The sequence below is a fragment of the Bombus pyrosoma genome, linkage group LG13, assembly GCF_014825855.1.
Source record: "Bombus pyrosoma isolate SC7728 linkage group LG13, ASM1482585v1, whole genome shotgun sequence".
NCBI classification, from domain to species: domain Eukaryota; kingdom Metazoa; phylum Arthropoda; class Insecta; order Hymenoptera; family Apidae; genus Bombus; species Bombus pyrosoma.
Genome location: NC_057782.1, coordinates 1,862,639 through 1,879,418, shown reverse-complemented (window position 1 = coordinate 1,879,418; position 16,780 = coordinate 1,862,639). Strand labels below are relative to the sequence as shown.

The following is a 16,780-nucleotide window of genomic DNA, read 5'->3' as shown; positions in this document are numbered from 1 at the left end:
TTGTTTCGTGTTTCATGTACTCGAGAAGCGTATAAAAGTATTTCTAAATCTATTTCTATACAATAGGCTTGGATATTATCTCATCTGTTAAACCGATAATTCCTATAATTAACATATGCACTCTTGTCAAATATTTCTTCCGAATAAGAATGAAAATAAAGAGAAAATCGGATATTGGAATACACGGAGACGAGACAGAGCGAATGAAGGAAAGAATCAGAAAGTGAAAAAAGAAAAAATCGTGGAACGTGTACCTCTTGCTGACGAATGCCTGCAAAGATGAGGTCGAGGCCTTTCTGAATCTCTTCGCTGACTGGCGGTGGCGTGGGAATGTGATCTCCGGTCGCGTGAAAGCCAGTCTCGTCGGCCGTATAATGGATGGTGATCAGCTTCCCTTCGGGACTTGTGTATGAGAAGCTTCCTTGTTGGACCAACGCTTCTCCTTGTTCCTCGCCTTCGCCTACTTTCTTAATGTAACCGCTCTCCTCAGCGATAATATTGTTTCCCGTTTCATAGCTATGAATAATTTATTCACATCAGATTTCAAATCACATTCTTTTGGATTACACCTCCTCTTAAAATGCATAGCCGTCGTTATTGTTTCGTGTTGAAACAGAGCTTTCACTTACAAATACATTTTTAAATCTCTATTCTACTATACCGTAAGAAAACAAATAACTAATATACGCGCATGAAAATTGTTACTTTTGAGACTGCTACGAACTAACCAAACCTTGATTCATAGAATCTTGTTTCCCCTTAAAATGTATAGCCGTAGTTATTATTTTGTGTTGAAACAGAGCTTTCACTTACAAATACATTTTTAAATCTCTATTCTACTATACCGTAAGAAAATAAATAACTAATATACGCGCATAAAAATTGTTACTTTTATCGAGACTGCTACAAACTAACCTAACCTCGATTCATAGAATCTATATCCTGAACTCGATTTAATCGTCAAACTATACTATACGTCATTTAAACGGTTTTATTTCAAAATTGCAAATATTAATACAAATTACGTATCTTCGTATCGCGTTGTAAATATGTTGTCGTAAAGCTTACACTTACACGAGCTTAAATATCGTGATAAATTTCTCTTCTTCTTTATTCTTATTATACATATGTCGTATGTATTTAGTGCATACATGTATCATACATGTTATATGCAACAATATATCTCTTTAAATGCAGAATGAAAAATGCTTACATAATTAATGAAGAGTGAAAGTGAAAATCTTAATTGAGACGAAACCTTTTCCAACTTGTATGCGCACGAAGATATCATATTTAATATCACTTCTGTGACATGTAATTATTTAAACACTAATAAGACAAACATTTAATTAATAACAAACAAAAATAAACATTCAATTATTATTGCGTATAATACTTGATCCGAAATTGTCTAATTTTAAGTAATTAGTACCGAGTACATTAAAGTAGAAATGAAATATTTCTTCAAGTTGCACAGGCAAGTTCAAATACGATATTTCACAATTTTGCTAAGTGTAATTATTTTTACTATAGTACAACTATTTTACTAAGCGTAATATTCGGTATAATAAAATATAAATAAAATGTACTTTATCTAACTTTCAACGTTTTATTGATTTATAAGTTTCGTAAACTATTTCAAGTATTTAATCGTAGATAAAAGAAATAATCATAAAACGTAAAATAATAAAAGTAATGCAAGAAAGTAATAATTTAATAAATCTAAGTTATGTAAATTTCATTGTATTTGTTTAACTAAACGTCGTGATGATTACTATTAAAATACATTAAACATCAACAAGAACTATAACGAAATTGAAAGAGATTCTTCTATATCGAATACACACACATATGTATAAGTATTTTCTATTTTAAACTCCAAACTTAAATGCATATGCTTGGAGTTGTATGCAATAAACGAGCAGCATATTAACTCATCGACGCAAGAAGGTAATTAACAATTGTGATACCTAGCTTTATAAGTTCCATCGTGCTCTTGCTGTTTATTCCAATGTAAAATTGGAATAGGCGTGGTCGTCAATGGACCCCTCCTTTCGTCAGTCGGAGGATTCGATCTCTCCTCATGGTAATTGTTACGAGCGTTGTAATTTGAATCTTGCGCTGCTGCTAATCCCACAACTATCGCTATTACCTAACGAAGAGAATCTTTAGTTAGCGAACCTAGTCAACGTAACTATATTTAGCACTCTTGTATTTAACAAATGTCATATTGTCTATCGAAAGACGAAGCATTGATAAAAATGGAAGTCTGTGATCGTCACCATCCACGTAGTGTTAGTGAGATGAGTGAAAGTAAGATGCCAATGCGGGTCATTTAACTCCTGACCTACGACGGGTTTGCGGACTCGTCGTCGGTTTCGTTTGCTTGGTATTCTTCACAGTTGCTCGTGTCGTAATACAGATGAAAGATCATCCTACTTGTAATTCGAATTTTCAAAAATCACATGCAAAATGCATACTATAAATATAATAACTTTCTGCAAGAGGGACGACGCGACGACTCAAAATGTGTTTGCTCCTAGTGGTTATTCGCGTTTCTAATATAAATTATTATTTGATTTTATAGTAGGCGCTATTATCCTTTCGTTAGTTAAGTGCCGATCTCTCGTAATATCAATCGATATTTTAATTTAAAAAGTGCGCGACCGTAACTCGAAAGATCAATAACAGTTTCAAAGTCTGGTAATTCAACTAACGAAGGATTCGTATTGGTTGATCACCGAACATCGATCATCGATAATAAGAATTTTAGCACTACAATTTCGCCTAATTTTGACGACAAGATACATTGACAAGACAAATTATGTTGTACGAGCACCATTGTTGATAGAAGTATTTATATTGGTTTAGAGTTATAAGGAACGTAAACGAGTGCAAACGTAAAAATGAAAAAAAAAAAAACATAAAAAATTACTTACAATTATTTTCATCTTGATAAAGGAAACACTTTTGAATGAAGAAGATGAGTACTATTACATCCAATCGTTTATGATCCTAAGGAAATAAGGAATTCACCTTTTATACTCTCACCTCATCCCCACTCAACAGGTGATGGATCTCTAAAGATGTTCCACGTAGTTTGTAACAACGATCTTTACATGCATGCTATCTTATGCATGTATAACGATACCATTCAGTACCGTTTTGCGCACCCCTTCAACCACTCCTTCCTTGTCCCTTTTTGCAAGGAAAATCAGAGTAATCATCAGTATTATTAAAATATTAATTAATTATAAATTCCTATCACTTGGATAGATAAAATTTATGTATATCATTACAGTTACATGCATGAAAGTTACATCAAATAACGTTCCCCCTTTATCATTTGTATTTTATTTATACTATATCTATAATTTAAATAATTGTCTCGGTACAAAATAAGTATTATAATGATGTTAGCGACGTTAATATCTGCTCTTTGTAACTAATATATATCTTTTTAAGACATAATTACAATAATTAATATAAGTAATTATTACTAGTCACTGGAAATTTTTTATAATGTAATTACATCCAGATAAGGATTTCACTTTTTGAGAAAAATTTGGAGCAAGAATGTTGTAATAACAATAACGTAAGAATTTGAGATTATGCGCTTAGTAATATTTAAATTTCAGCCTATTGCGTCATATGTACAGTCACGACTATCTAAACCATTTCTAAAGCGTAAATCAATAGAAATTGAATTGTTTATCGGTCGAAACTAATGTCCTAAATAAAATAACTAATTATAGATGAAAATTTTTAAAAAGTAATTTTCAATAAATCTTCGAATGGCTAATCGTATACGTCGAACATTGTAATTTAGCATCTCGAATATTTTTCACTTTTATTACCTCTATGCACTATTAATTTAATGATGATTCTTGCAGTGATATAAAAGTCATTGCATATACATATATATATATATATATACTTTAGCATAAATAATGTTTCTAGTTTTGAAACTAGAACACAGTGTCTCGGAAGAAAGATATTTTATTGAATACACTGCGTGGAATGCCTAAAATGAATTTCATCTAAGTTTCATATTTTCTAAAGCATCGGTGTAAATTTAATTTTTTCAAATAGAATGCGCGATTTTTAATTATCTTACAATCTCATAGATGATGCAAATCCTTAAGAAAATTTACACGTAATATATATCATATGTTATACATATATATTATACACACACACGCGTATATATATGATGTAGGTATCATCTCACGAATACCTTTAGCTAGCATTATTTATTTAAAAAAAAACGGAACAGTGCCTGCCGTGCATAATAAAAGTATGTGTTCAAACAAAATACGAATAATAAAATAAAATACAATATATAGTACAATATATAGAAATAGTTAGCATTTTTTATTTCCGGGAGAGGAACCTGCGACTCTACTACTGATAACGGATGTTAAAACAAGAATGTACAGAAAAAAAGAAAAAATCTCTAATTTCACGTATGGATATTTTAATTAAATTTAATAAGAGCTACGTGCTTTAAGGATTATTGAAAATAATACAACGTAGCATACACGACTCTACTGACCACATTGCGCAATTACAAAGATTCTCTAAAACTAAAAAAAGTATGTTGGAAGATGTGGATGAGATTAGAGAAAGAATATTTTACATGTTCTTCTTCCTTTCTCTATCGAGTGTTTGTTCGAAAATATTGTTTTTAGTAATATATATATCAACGTGTGCTATAAGAATAGAAAATGTGTCTTAGAATCAATGTCAATGTTATCAAACAGCTCTCTCCGTATCGGCCCACACGCCTTACTGGCGATGCCTGGAATGGACGTGTATTATGCCATGTAAAGGTATCCACGTGCAGGATTATATAAACAGGTCTCGACACTCATATACCGAAGCATAGGGGAAATCGTCTGAAAACTGAGTCGGAACTAGTTGCAAAAAATCGACATGAAAGAGAAGAAGGTTCTTGTTCTTCGCATGCGTGAGATGCTATGAATGTCTGAAACAGAGACAAAGGCACTCTATTTATCCCTGCGGATTTCGTAAGAACGAGAACTTTCTTGTCTTCCATCTTGATTTTTCACTATTCAATTTTCCGACGGTTTTCCCTAGCGAGTGTCGAGACCTGTTTATATGATCGTGCCTACGCGGAGGATCAAAGGTATGAGGCTGTTTCCTTCATAGGGATTCACCAGTCATTTCCGAAACGGCGAGCGAGTCGTATCATTTTGTATTCAGCGACTATCGTGGCTGTAGTAAAATAAATCACGTAGTTACTTTCGATTATATATATTTCTTACATTTGCAGGCAATTAGAATTCGCAAACATATCCAATTTGCTCATACAAGTTTAATGACGATATTAATATAAAGAATTTTTTTTTTATTTAGTACTTTACATTCACAATTTGTCCAATTTGGACATTTGGTAGAATTTTTCAGCTGTTTGATTATCATGTGAGTGGCTATCCCCAGTGGGGTACCATCTTCGTGTGTGTTAGGTTATGTCCTTTGTGATAAAGAATTCGTGCCTAAAATACCACGGAATATGGAAATTGCGTGAATATAATAAAAATTGCATCTATATTATTCACTATTAATAAACCATATAATTGTTTATAATTTAATCATATGACATATTAATTGAATACCTTGTACATGTAAATCAATAAAGAACTGATATGACTGCATACGTATGTTACTGTCGACTTTTCTATAGAGAAAATGCACGTATCAAGGCTGACGCATTTTCAAGAGTGTTGTATGAGTCGATAGTCGAAACCATAAATGTGTCATCAAGGTTCAGACTTAAGTAGTGACTTTAGATGATAATACTCTAGCAGACTGGATATTAACCTCTTAACCTACGATTTACGTTCGAGAATTTTGGGGCGAAAACGTAAACAAGCCATTCGCACGACTTGTGTAGTACGTACCACGAGCGATGCCCGTAATATTTACGATTGGTCCGATCATCGTACTACGGGCATAGCCGTAGTTGTAGGTTAAGAGGTTAACTGTACGCTACGGCGGCCGGTTTAATGAGATCTAAACTAACCTCTATGAAATTCGATATCTAATATTGCTGATATTTTTCAGTATATGTAGGTATATGTCAATCATATATATCATACATATCACATCAAGAATTCATGATTCTTCCCGCAAATTCGTTCAATTTTACATCCATCAGTTTCTACGATTATTCCAAGACGACCGAAGGTATTTCCCCATCGAGAGCTACACATTCGGCTACAGGTGTAAAAAAATTTAAGAGGTGATCCATCAAGCTGAAATACAATGAAAATCAAGAATAAAGAAATTGCGCTTTTGGCTTCGTTTTTTAGTTATTGAGAATTAAATATTAGCCGAAATATCCCTGTGCGCGATGGACCCTTCTTACACCTAAGCAGCCTAAGCAGCAGGATGCACAGGGACCCTCAAATCGAACGTCACATGTAACATCAATCACATCTCAACCTACATCAGAGATCAGACATCGACTCCGAGCTTGGGACTCCTTTGGACACATCACCACCTTATCATCATAGCCTACACCAAGGCTGAGACGCACCTTAGTCCACATCAAAGATAGCACATCGACCACCGAGCTTCGGACTCCCTTGGATACATCACCACCTTATCATCATACCCTACATCAAGGCTGAGACGCACCTTAGTCCACATCAAAGATAGGACATCGACCCCCGACCTTCGGACACTTCTGCACATCACAACCTACACCGAGCCCTTCAACATTCTCAAACCAAAATGTATATAAGCCGAGACTTCAGACAGCTCGGGCAATTCTTGCGCAGCCCTTTTCTCCGGTTCAGTGTCAGTCTATTGCTTGTAAGTGGTGAATTTATAATAAAGAAGATTAATAGTTGGGTTACGACTCAGTATTCTTTTCTTTTATCATTCAACCCTGAATTCTACGTGACACACACGGACAGCAGCTTATCTCGTACAAGTCATAGATAAGAAGATTATGTCATTTGAAGATTTGAAGACGTAAACCATCCTGCAGATGAAGAGAAAAATCGCAGATTAAACCCTCATGGAATTTTTGAGTAGAGAGGATTAATGTTTCATCTGATCTTTTGCCTTCATAAACAATTAGTAAATAATAGCACATATAAACAATGTTTATACAAATCTTATATACGCACCGTGATCGTCCCGTGCGCGGATATCAAAAAAAAAAAAAAATCGCACACGCATTAATTATTCTTGAGTTGTTATTAAACATGGTCAAACGCTATCCAGCATTAACTACGTACATTTTCTACACAAATTATTGTATATTACGATATTCACATACACACACATGAAATAAAAAATGAAGAAACCAAAAGAAACTAGAACAAAGATTGCTGTTGTATAGTACAAATTTCTCTACAGAATGAAACCTGTCCATAATTGTTTCAGAAGAAATTGTTTAGCTATCGATTACGTTTCATTTGTTCAAAGGAAACCGACATGCAAAAGCGTATGTTATTATTAACCAGTTAGCAACCTATTTTCACATAAAATACACGATGTGATATAATATAAACTGGATAATAACAACAACAATGTATCGCATACTACTGCGATATGATCATATTTCTCACATTTGCGACATCAAAAAGGGCCTAAACCTTCTTTTTCTTCGACACAAATCACCTGTTTCTTGCGTTTCACACACCATTTTTCTCTTGGAATTTATTGAATTTCCTGAGTCATTCAATTGTCGTCCCGCGATCACTTAATTTCTTAGCAAGGGAAAATAAGTTTATATGATCCATTTTAATTCTTGAGTGACCTATATATATATTTGTTAAATAAATAATATTGAATAGTCTCTAAATCACATGACAAATCCTTTAAGCGCATTCAATTTTATGTTGACTAGCTTATAATATTTTTATATTTCATAGTTTTATCCATGAAGTAAAATATGATATAAAAGTATGGACTCAACTAATGGATTTAACCAACAGACTTAAATAACAAATTCAAGAAGTGTATGATAAATATAAACAACGCGTACTACATATCATTTGAAGGTACAGTTCTAAGTGAATGCACATAAAAGATAGAAAATAGGAAACACAAATAGGAAATATAGCCTAAACATTTCGAATGTCAGTAACTTAAACAGTATCTTATCTTAGTATCTTACAAAGTATTTTCGAAAGCTCTGTTTTCTGTTATTTTAACCAGTATTGTAATCTTATTGTACGCTGTGTCGGTAACATAGGAAGTGACATTACAATAGTAAAACGTTTTTCGTAATATTTTGAGTCGTAACTTTTAAGCCAGCAAAAATCCTTCTTGTAAATATTGTTTCTGCTGTCTTGGTTCTAAAAGGTGCCTATTTTCAGAATTTCAAGCAGATCAAAGCATGGAAGTTTTCAAAATTACAGAGAGCAGCGCTAAAATGGTAAATCATTTTTCACAAAATTTTGGATCTTGACTTTCGAATCGTCAAAAATCCTTCTGGCGAACATTGTTTCAATGTAAAATAAAGCTATTTGCAAAATTTCGGTAAGATCGGGCGAAATAGCAAATTTTGAAACGATAACGTTACGTGTGACGCAGAAGTGGTAAGTGGGTAACACTCAAAACGTGGGACACAAAAGAGTATTGCATGTCATGTCTATTCTGTACCGCGTCTACAATACAAGGAAACAATCAGCACAAGGTTGTGCCAGAGAGGAAATTTTCTCTCTGGTTGTACTAAATGTCCATTTCAAAATTTCCTCCGACAGTTTCTTGAGATTACTCTCAAATTGTATGTCCATTTAAAAGTAAGTTCGATAAGTTTTACTCTCAGGTGGACAATAAAAATTCGCAGAATCATGTCCATTTGAGAATAGTTTATGCGAGTCATATGAGATTCTTTGCAGTTTACATTGAAATGCAGATGAAGTACTGTGTAATCATGAATGATCAAAAAACAAGTGCCCTTATTACTGATCAAACTGTTATAAAGAAAAGCAAAACTAACGCACAAGGGAAGTTACTGTATCAGAATTTGAATTAATCGCAAGGAAGAATTAGGATAATGTGTATCACTTACAAAATTCAAACGACAAGCTCAAATTCCGAAAAGCTTCAAATTGAAGATACCCAGCAATTTCAGAATTTTATACGCATGAGTGCAGTACTTCAATTTATAATAAATTAAGTTGGACCAATAATTACAAGATACGAAACGAATAAAAGCTTAATTTCTACCGTCGAACGCGTCATGGTGTCATTACGATCTCTAGCTCTTGAAGTTCCATGCATTTTCAAGTGGCGCATCCAATTCATGCCCGATTTATTGCACTATAGAGACCTGCATGGCGAAATAAATCCACTGATTATTACTTGATTAAACAAATTAATTTAATAATTCTATAGCGAAAATTACCAAAATCTTACAGCAATTAAAAATACCAGCCTCGAAACCATTCGCTATTGTTGCTAAAACGAAGAGAGGAGGAAGAGTTTTTCTCAACTAAAAATCTGGAAAATTACTGTTTTGGTAGAAAAACCAAAATACATCAAGACCTAGTTTTTGTAAAAAGAGCTTTAGAACATGACTTTCCATTTTATGAAATAAATATTACAAAAGAGTCAAAAGAAAGGCCTCCGAATTTGTCGAACATTGTACAGAGCATTCTGTATACAGAACGTAATCGTAAAAAAAAGTTAAAAGAAAACACACGTTGGATTTTATGAAATTCATACGTTCATATTACCAGATTATAGAAATCTGACAACATCAAACAGAATCACCTTCAAATCAAATCAATCAAATCACCAAACATCAAAATCATACAAGTAGTACGAAAAATGATGATTTAGATGAGTACATAAATTGATTTGCCAAATTTTCGGTAAACACGTGACATAAGTCAATATTTAACAAATAAAACCATATTCTTTTTAATCCTAAAATACTAATAGCAATCTTTTGTGTAACCAGCTTCTGCATATGTTAAATGTAATAAATGTAAATATAAATTACTCTTCACGTGTTAATAGCAGTTACTTTCAACATTTCTTTACAGTCCATTCTCTAAACAATTAATGATCTTCGTTAAGATATTTTGTGATTTACACTGATTGGTTTCTGAGCCCTTAATATATTGGATCCTTTATATTAAAACCGTTTATATTGTAATCCTTTAACCACAGTAGCACGTTACTATAATAACATGTATTAACTTATAAATAAAAGAATTCGATTAATAAATCACACATTTTCAATAATTTACAACAGAAAATTGAGAACTGTCAATAAATAATATTCTTATTTGAAATTTTTCAAATAAATATTTCAAATAAATCAGAATGTGAGCGCTAAAGAAAATTAATACCAAGAGTAGAAAAAATAATCCTTCATGAGATAATAAAGAATCTTTTTATATCTACACATTGGTATCACTGATTACTACAGACTTTAGAAAAGAAGTACTCTCCCGATTATACCAAAGAATTTTACTGAGAAACAATATCTATGTTAAGAAAGAGTCATGCATTCGCAAGAGAACAGATTACCGTTTGAGTACTTTCGTTATTTATTGCATTATGTATGTATATCCACAGTAAGAAAACAATCTTTTAAAACTTTCATTCGTCAGATCTCCTTCCTTCCTATTGTTACGCTCTCGGCCCTAGTTAATTATATACAGCAATGGTGTTAGCTTACTTTCTCTTTTTATTTACAAGGCAATCCAAACATCAAAGGATTTGAGACAATGACTGACGATTAATGCAAAAAATTCTTGAAAATTATTTTTTACCAATACGTTTCGTATATTCTTTTGGAAACTCCATACGTACTTTGAACTAGGTCATATTGAGGCTTTCAGAATCCGATTCATTAGCGTTGTTTCAAGCTTTCAAATTGAATACTTTTCCTGGAGGTACAGCTTCCTGACTTTTCGACAACATTACAGACTCCATCAGGGGTCTAAAAACGTACTGACATTGATGTGCGGTCATGTCTCCCTCATAATCCTACAAACAGCTCGTGTTGCGCATCAGTAATCCAGTAACGAGACTCTGAAATTGTTCAGATGAATAATTAAAAGATTTAAACTGTTTATATGCATATCTGGTTTTTTTTATATTTCTATGGATTCCCTGTATTTTAGCAAAAAAATGTCCTCTAGTTTTGGCCTCGATGATTTCGAGATGAAATAAGATCTTGTGTCTGGTATTCTTTTGATGTTCTGCTATGGCCGAATGTATGTAGCCCAGTCTAGAGCACCTCTCATGTTCTTCGAAGCGTGTACTTACATTTTTACCAGTCTTATCGTTGTATACTTTTCCACAGGAACAGCGTATTTCGTATGCCGATATCGTATATCGATTCGTATATCAATAAATTTCAAGCAAAAGTTAATAAACAAGAGTGTTTGCATGAATGGTACTTGTTAAGCATTCCAATTTCCACAAACTGAAGAACAAAATGATCTGAAATTTAATATTTCATAATTTTGGAATAAAATTAACAAACTAAAAGGTTCCAGTGGGGGAAACAAAGAAGTAAACATTTCCAAATTGACAATTTTGTTTGTCTATGGCCGATTCTGATACAAATATAGGAAGATCTCTTTCTTTTTAGTGAACGAAATACAAACGAGAGGTCAGAATAAATTAAAGCCAGAAATAGTTACTTCATTAAGCAGAATCCGATTAGATTTCAGAAATACTAATGCATATTGTTATAACTAACTCAATAACTAACAAAGTGCTACAACTTTTCGAGAATAGTATGTACAAAAAGGAACCAATTCCACAGGAACACGTTCATGTTCTTAAACTCCATAAAACGGATGATAGTGATAATACCGACTGTTAAACTGGCCTTATATTTTATTTGATTTTGCATTTTATTCATTTTCTGCATTTCGTCCATATTATATATTTCATTATTATTTTGTATTTTTTTTCATATCCTGTATTTTTTTCTTTGTATCCTATATTTTATATCTATAAAATTTTAGAAACGTAAAATATTTATGCAATTGCCCATACTAATAACTTATGAATAAATGAAATTGTTCACAATATATAAAATAATTATATGAATAAATATCCCTCCTAACTAACTGTTTTGTGCTTTTATTGAAATTTATTTTATTAATTTCATTTTTAAATAATTTTATTGAAAGAATTTAATTTATATTAAACGTGTTGCGCAAATCTTACTACTGAAATATATTTCAGTGTGCGTGTAACTGTGAGTTACAGACTGTGATTAATCTACAACCTACAACCTACAACCTACGCTGTGTTACTCACGTAACGCATCGCAACGCAACGTAACGCAAGCGATGTGGCTATAAAATGGTAATGGGGCAACCTTGGCAGAAAAAGAGTTGGGTATGGGGACTAGGATTCAGAGGCGTAAATACCTCGAGAATTTCAGAAGGCGATGAAACGCCGTGTGCTTGTCCCTTGTCATACCATTTAACTCGGAAGAATCCGGATCCAAGCGATGCGTTCGAATGGTCAGGAAAGGAGCCGAAGCGGCAGAGACAGCGTCGGAACTTGAAACATGCGACTGATATCGTGCGACTGAGTATGAGATAGCCGCGCCAGTATTTAGGAAAAAGACACTATTCCAGACACATACTTGGCCCGAGATTAAGACCACGAGTGAGACTCGTGATATTCATGTTTAACATGAAATTAGGCCACGAGCCTGAATCGTGATATTCAGGTTTGGCTCAGGACTTTCATCACGACTCAGACTCGTTAAAGTATGGCAAGAGCCTAGAGAAGGCTACTCTCGGCCAGAGAGGAGACTCGTCTGCAAATACATAATTTAGTGAAAGTTGAACATCTAGATTAATTTAAATAGACATTTGAATCAGTTTGTTTAGAGCGGAAGTAATCAAAATGACTAAACTATATAATTCTTTGCTTACCGATTAACTTTTTGTTCAATTTTTTAGTAAATAAAATGCTGGCTAGCTTACTTTGACATTAAGCTTTAACAGATGGGTAAGAACGTTCCAAATTTCAATCCTCAAAATGTATATTAGCACCTGTAATATGATGCATGATGTAGTATGTATGGGAATAACTTATATAAATCAGTAAGTTTCATATTTTAAGATAAATATTATTACAAGTAACAACAAGACAGACTTTAATATGATACTTCGCTCTTTTAATTTAGATAACTATACAAGTCTTTGTACAAACCTTTTCTATGTGTTTTATAGATAAAAATGAAAAGAAAATATATAAACATACAACTGCAAATATTTTATCAAACATAATAAAAATATAAAATATGGGAAGAACCATAATAAATTTGTTTTTAATATAATAGAATACAGCAATAAATAAATAATTTACATATTTTATATCAATTTACTGAATTAACTTGAATAACAGAGTTAAGTTGAGTGAATTATATTAAATAATAAATTGTTTTCCTGCATAACAATTTGGTATTATATTAATCCAGTGTTTTTATATTATTTTCACATTTCGAAATTTCATTTCTTTCCTTGCGATACAAAACTCATTTCAACAATTCCTTCAATTTGCTCTCAAAGGAAATGACCATAGAACCACAAATCCCAGCAACAACTAAAACTGCTAAATCACTTCTTATCTATATGGATGCACAGATAACAGAATTATCTCTTAAAGTCAACCCCTACATGACAACACAGAAATCAACAACTATAGCGTAAAACAGCTAAAATTAAATCAAGTCAAGGCACAGACAAGTATTCCTGACATATTTCACAAAGGGACTGAGGTACTTAAAGATAAATATGCTGGATATAATACATATCAAATTAAAATTGAAGGGAACTGTAAAATTGTCATTAGAAGACTTCACTCGCAAACTTATTTCAAAAACATAGTGGAGAAACTGCAAATGCTGAACCATCAGGTAAAAACACTAGCTGATATGACCAAATTTGACACAAAACAACCATTGCCATTATTACTGGTTGAACTTGAATCTAAAAGCAACAATATTGATATACAATGTGAAACCAGCATACGTCATTGCCTTTGTCGACTTAGCAAGAATTATGATCTTGCTGGATGAGAGGTAATTGACTGAGTCGGGTTTCTATGATAGGCGCATGTTTGAGGAGGCTGTAGGTGCCGCATGGCAGTATCAATTGTAAATAATTAAATTTATGTTTAGTTTATAATACTTTATGTTTAAGTTTTCTTTGGTTGTTTCTTCTCTTTATGTCTTATTTTCTTTTATTCCAACCTTGAATGCCTGATTCAGGAATAAACATGTAACCATTGAACAAATACACAGAATAATCAATGAAATATATTAAGGAATAGAAACTAAATGATATTTCTCAACACTGTTTGTACAACAGATTATTCACAGCAAATGTTAGACACACTCTCAAATTATGGATATGAAGAAATAAATAAATACAATAAATAAAAGAGTCTTGTGCGCAATATATAAAATTAATTATGCCATGGGGTAAATGGATGCTTTCTTGAATGTGCAATGGAATCAAGTCCTGTTCAAGAAACGCATCCCCCAGTGCAATGACGCGTGCACATAATGTACATCTTCTTTACATACTGTATTTTGCCCATAAATTCTTCTTATACTAATAATATGTAAAGTTGAAGCAGCTGGACCATCCACGAGCATGTAATTTGTAGTTGAGCCACCACTAAGCACCTTAAGGTTGTCTTATCCTTTAAAAAATTAAAGTAAAAAATCTAGATTAGTCAAGGAAAATTCCTGTCAAATTAGGAAGGTCATTAAATAAAAAGAATAAACACATTAAAACCTGATACCTAATAGCTATTCAGGAAGCAGGGAATTCCTTTCTTCTATTTTTTGACAGCTAGAGGATACCAAAGAATAACACAAACCAAAAATGACTTGAAAATACAAGAAATAAAATAAATTGTAACAACGTTTTTAAGAAAATAACTAAAGAAATAAATTAATTTAATAAGAAGTTAATGAAGGTTCAAAATGAATGAAGAAAAATAAATAATTAGTGTTGGTAAAAATCAATGAGCTAACGACTTAGAAGATGGAACAACATTTTATATAATTGAAAGAACTAAATTAAATATATAACAAGAATTAATACAATCTATAATCCAGAGATGAAATAAAATTAATAAATGAATTAAAAATAACGAATAAATGAATAGAGTTTTAAAAAATAAAAAATTAAATTCAAACAGTAGTGAAATTGACTGTTTACCAACGTTAATAATTTAAAAATATGTAAAGATTTACTTAAATTAAAATAATTTAATAATAATTAAAGAATTATTTAATTTAAAACTAAATTAAATAAATTCATATTTTAATCCGTGACATTTCATCCTTTTTCCTCTCAAGATAACAAAGGGGGTCGGTGTGGTAGGCATTGACTGAGGTAATGATCGAAGAATCATTAGCGAACAACTAAAATACGAAATAATTTTAGAAACAGTTCACGAAATTATTTACGGAAAATTCGTTGCACCAAAATTTCTGAGATATGTTGGACTTCCTTGTGAAGATAGATGACTCGACGGAAAATGCTATCACAATACGATGTAAACGTGATAAATTATGAATAATGATAAAAAAACGAAAAATGAAGCGGAGTTGCACAACGCGCTCAAACACATAACACTACATAAAAATATTCATTTGAAGAACGACACTAATGTCATAAACACTATGCAGATCTTGGAAGCCTCCTCTCCGTGTATCCTGAGACCCGGCCATCTAAAAAAGCTATCGCAAAATTAGGCAAAATATATATTTTACTACAATCACTTTAGAAACACATACATCTAAGTACTTACGGATTTACGGGCTTTTTGAAATTATAAGATACGGCACGTAGAACATCCTATCACTCGACGCCATATTGTCTTCTAGACCATGGCCATAGGGAATTGGCTGATAGCGGAGCTGTAATGATGCACCGATTGGTTAATGGCAAATGTAGTAGTCAATCATGATTGGTCCACATACTGAGTATTTCTGGCTATTTTCAATTATAAAATGTTAGGCTACGGCATACATAATGAATAATTAAGAATCGAGTCGAGCTTAAATTTTATTTATTTTATGATTATATAGATCATTCTTTTAAACAATCATATAAATTAACTTCAATAACTTGATTAATCTATTTAAATAAACAGCCGAATAATCTACCAATATATGAAATCAAATAAATATAAACACAAGTATATTTATATAAGTTAAAATTATTAGTAAAAACGAAAATGAATATTGATATTTTAAACAAATAATTATAGTCAGTTGCGCCGATGTTTTAAAAATCGTACTATTTCAGCCGATCAGTAACAAATCATATGTTGCGTACCGAGTCGAGCTGTTACTAAATCACTAATAAAGAAATAATTGAAAGTAGCAAAAACACGAATTGACGTTTTGTCTACGTTATTTTATATTACCTTATATTACATTACCTTATATTACATTACGTTATATTATATTATGTTATATTATATAATGTTATATTATATCATGTTATACAATATTTCGTGGTATTTTATTACGTTATATTATATTATGTTACATTATATTAAGTTATGATCTATTACGTTACATAGTATTATATTATAGTTATATAGTATTACGTTATATTATATAACGTTATAATGTGTCACGTTATATAGAATTACATTATATTATATTACGTTATAATGTATTGCGTTATATAGTATTACGTTATATTGTATTACGATATAGTGTATTATGTTATAATGTATTACGGAGATATTTTTTTGTTGGGAGAGCTTGTAACGATTG

At 32.0% G+C, this 16,780-nt stretch overlaps 1 protein-coding gene across 27 annotated transcripts in view; it reads right to left on the bottom strand.

The window, feature by feature from the left end:
* Positions 1-16,780, bottom strand: part of LOC122574415 (endocuticle structural glycoprotein ABD-4-like) — a 61,634-nt gene that overhangs the window by 41,005 nt on the left and 3,849 nt on the right. For 11 of the 27 annotated variants that reach the window (XR_006319035.1, XR_006319037.1, XR_006319036.1 and 8 more), the window contains exons 1-3: positions 2,940-3,061; positions 1,971-2,152; positions 255-516 (exon numbers count right to left, since the gene is read on the bottom strand). Coding sequence is in view for 2 of the 27 variants with exons in the window: in XM_043742002.1 (XP_043597937.1) it covers positions 255-516; positions 1,971-2,152; positions 2,940-2,951 (456 nt within the window). In the remaining 25 variants the exon portion in view is untranslated. Of the gene's footprint in view, positions 1-254; positions 517-1,970; positions 2,153-2,939; positions 3,199-5,383; positions 5,520-5,639; positions 9,317-9,391; positions 11,032-11,268; positions 11,446-12,389; positions 12,788-12,905; positions 13,026-14,563; positions 14,683-14,784; positions 15,731-15,801; positions 15,911-16,780 lie in introns of those variants that run through there. The other 16 variants (XR_006319041.1, XR_006319042.1, XR_006319050.1 and 13 more) reach the window with 16 other exon arrangements.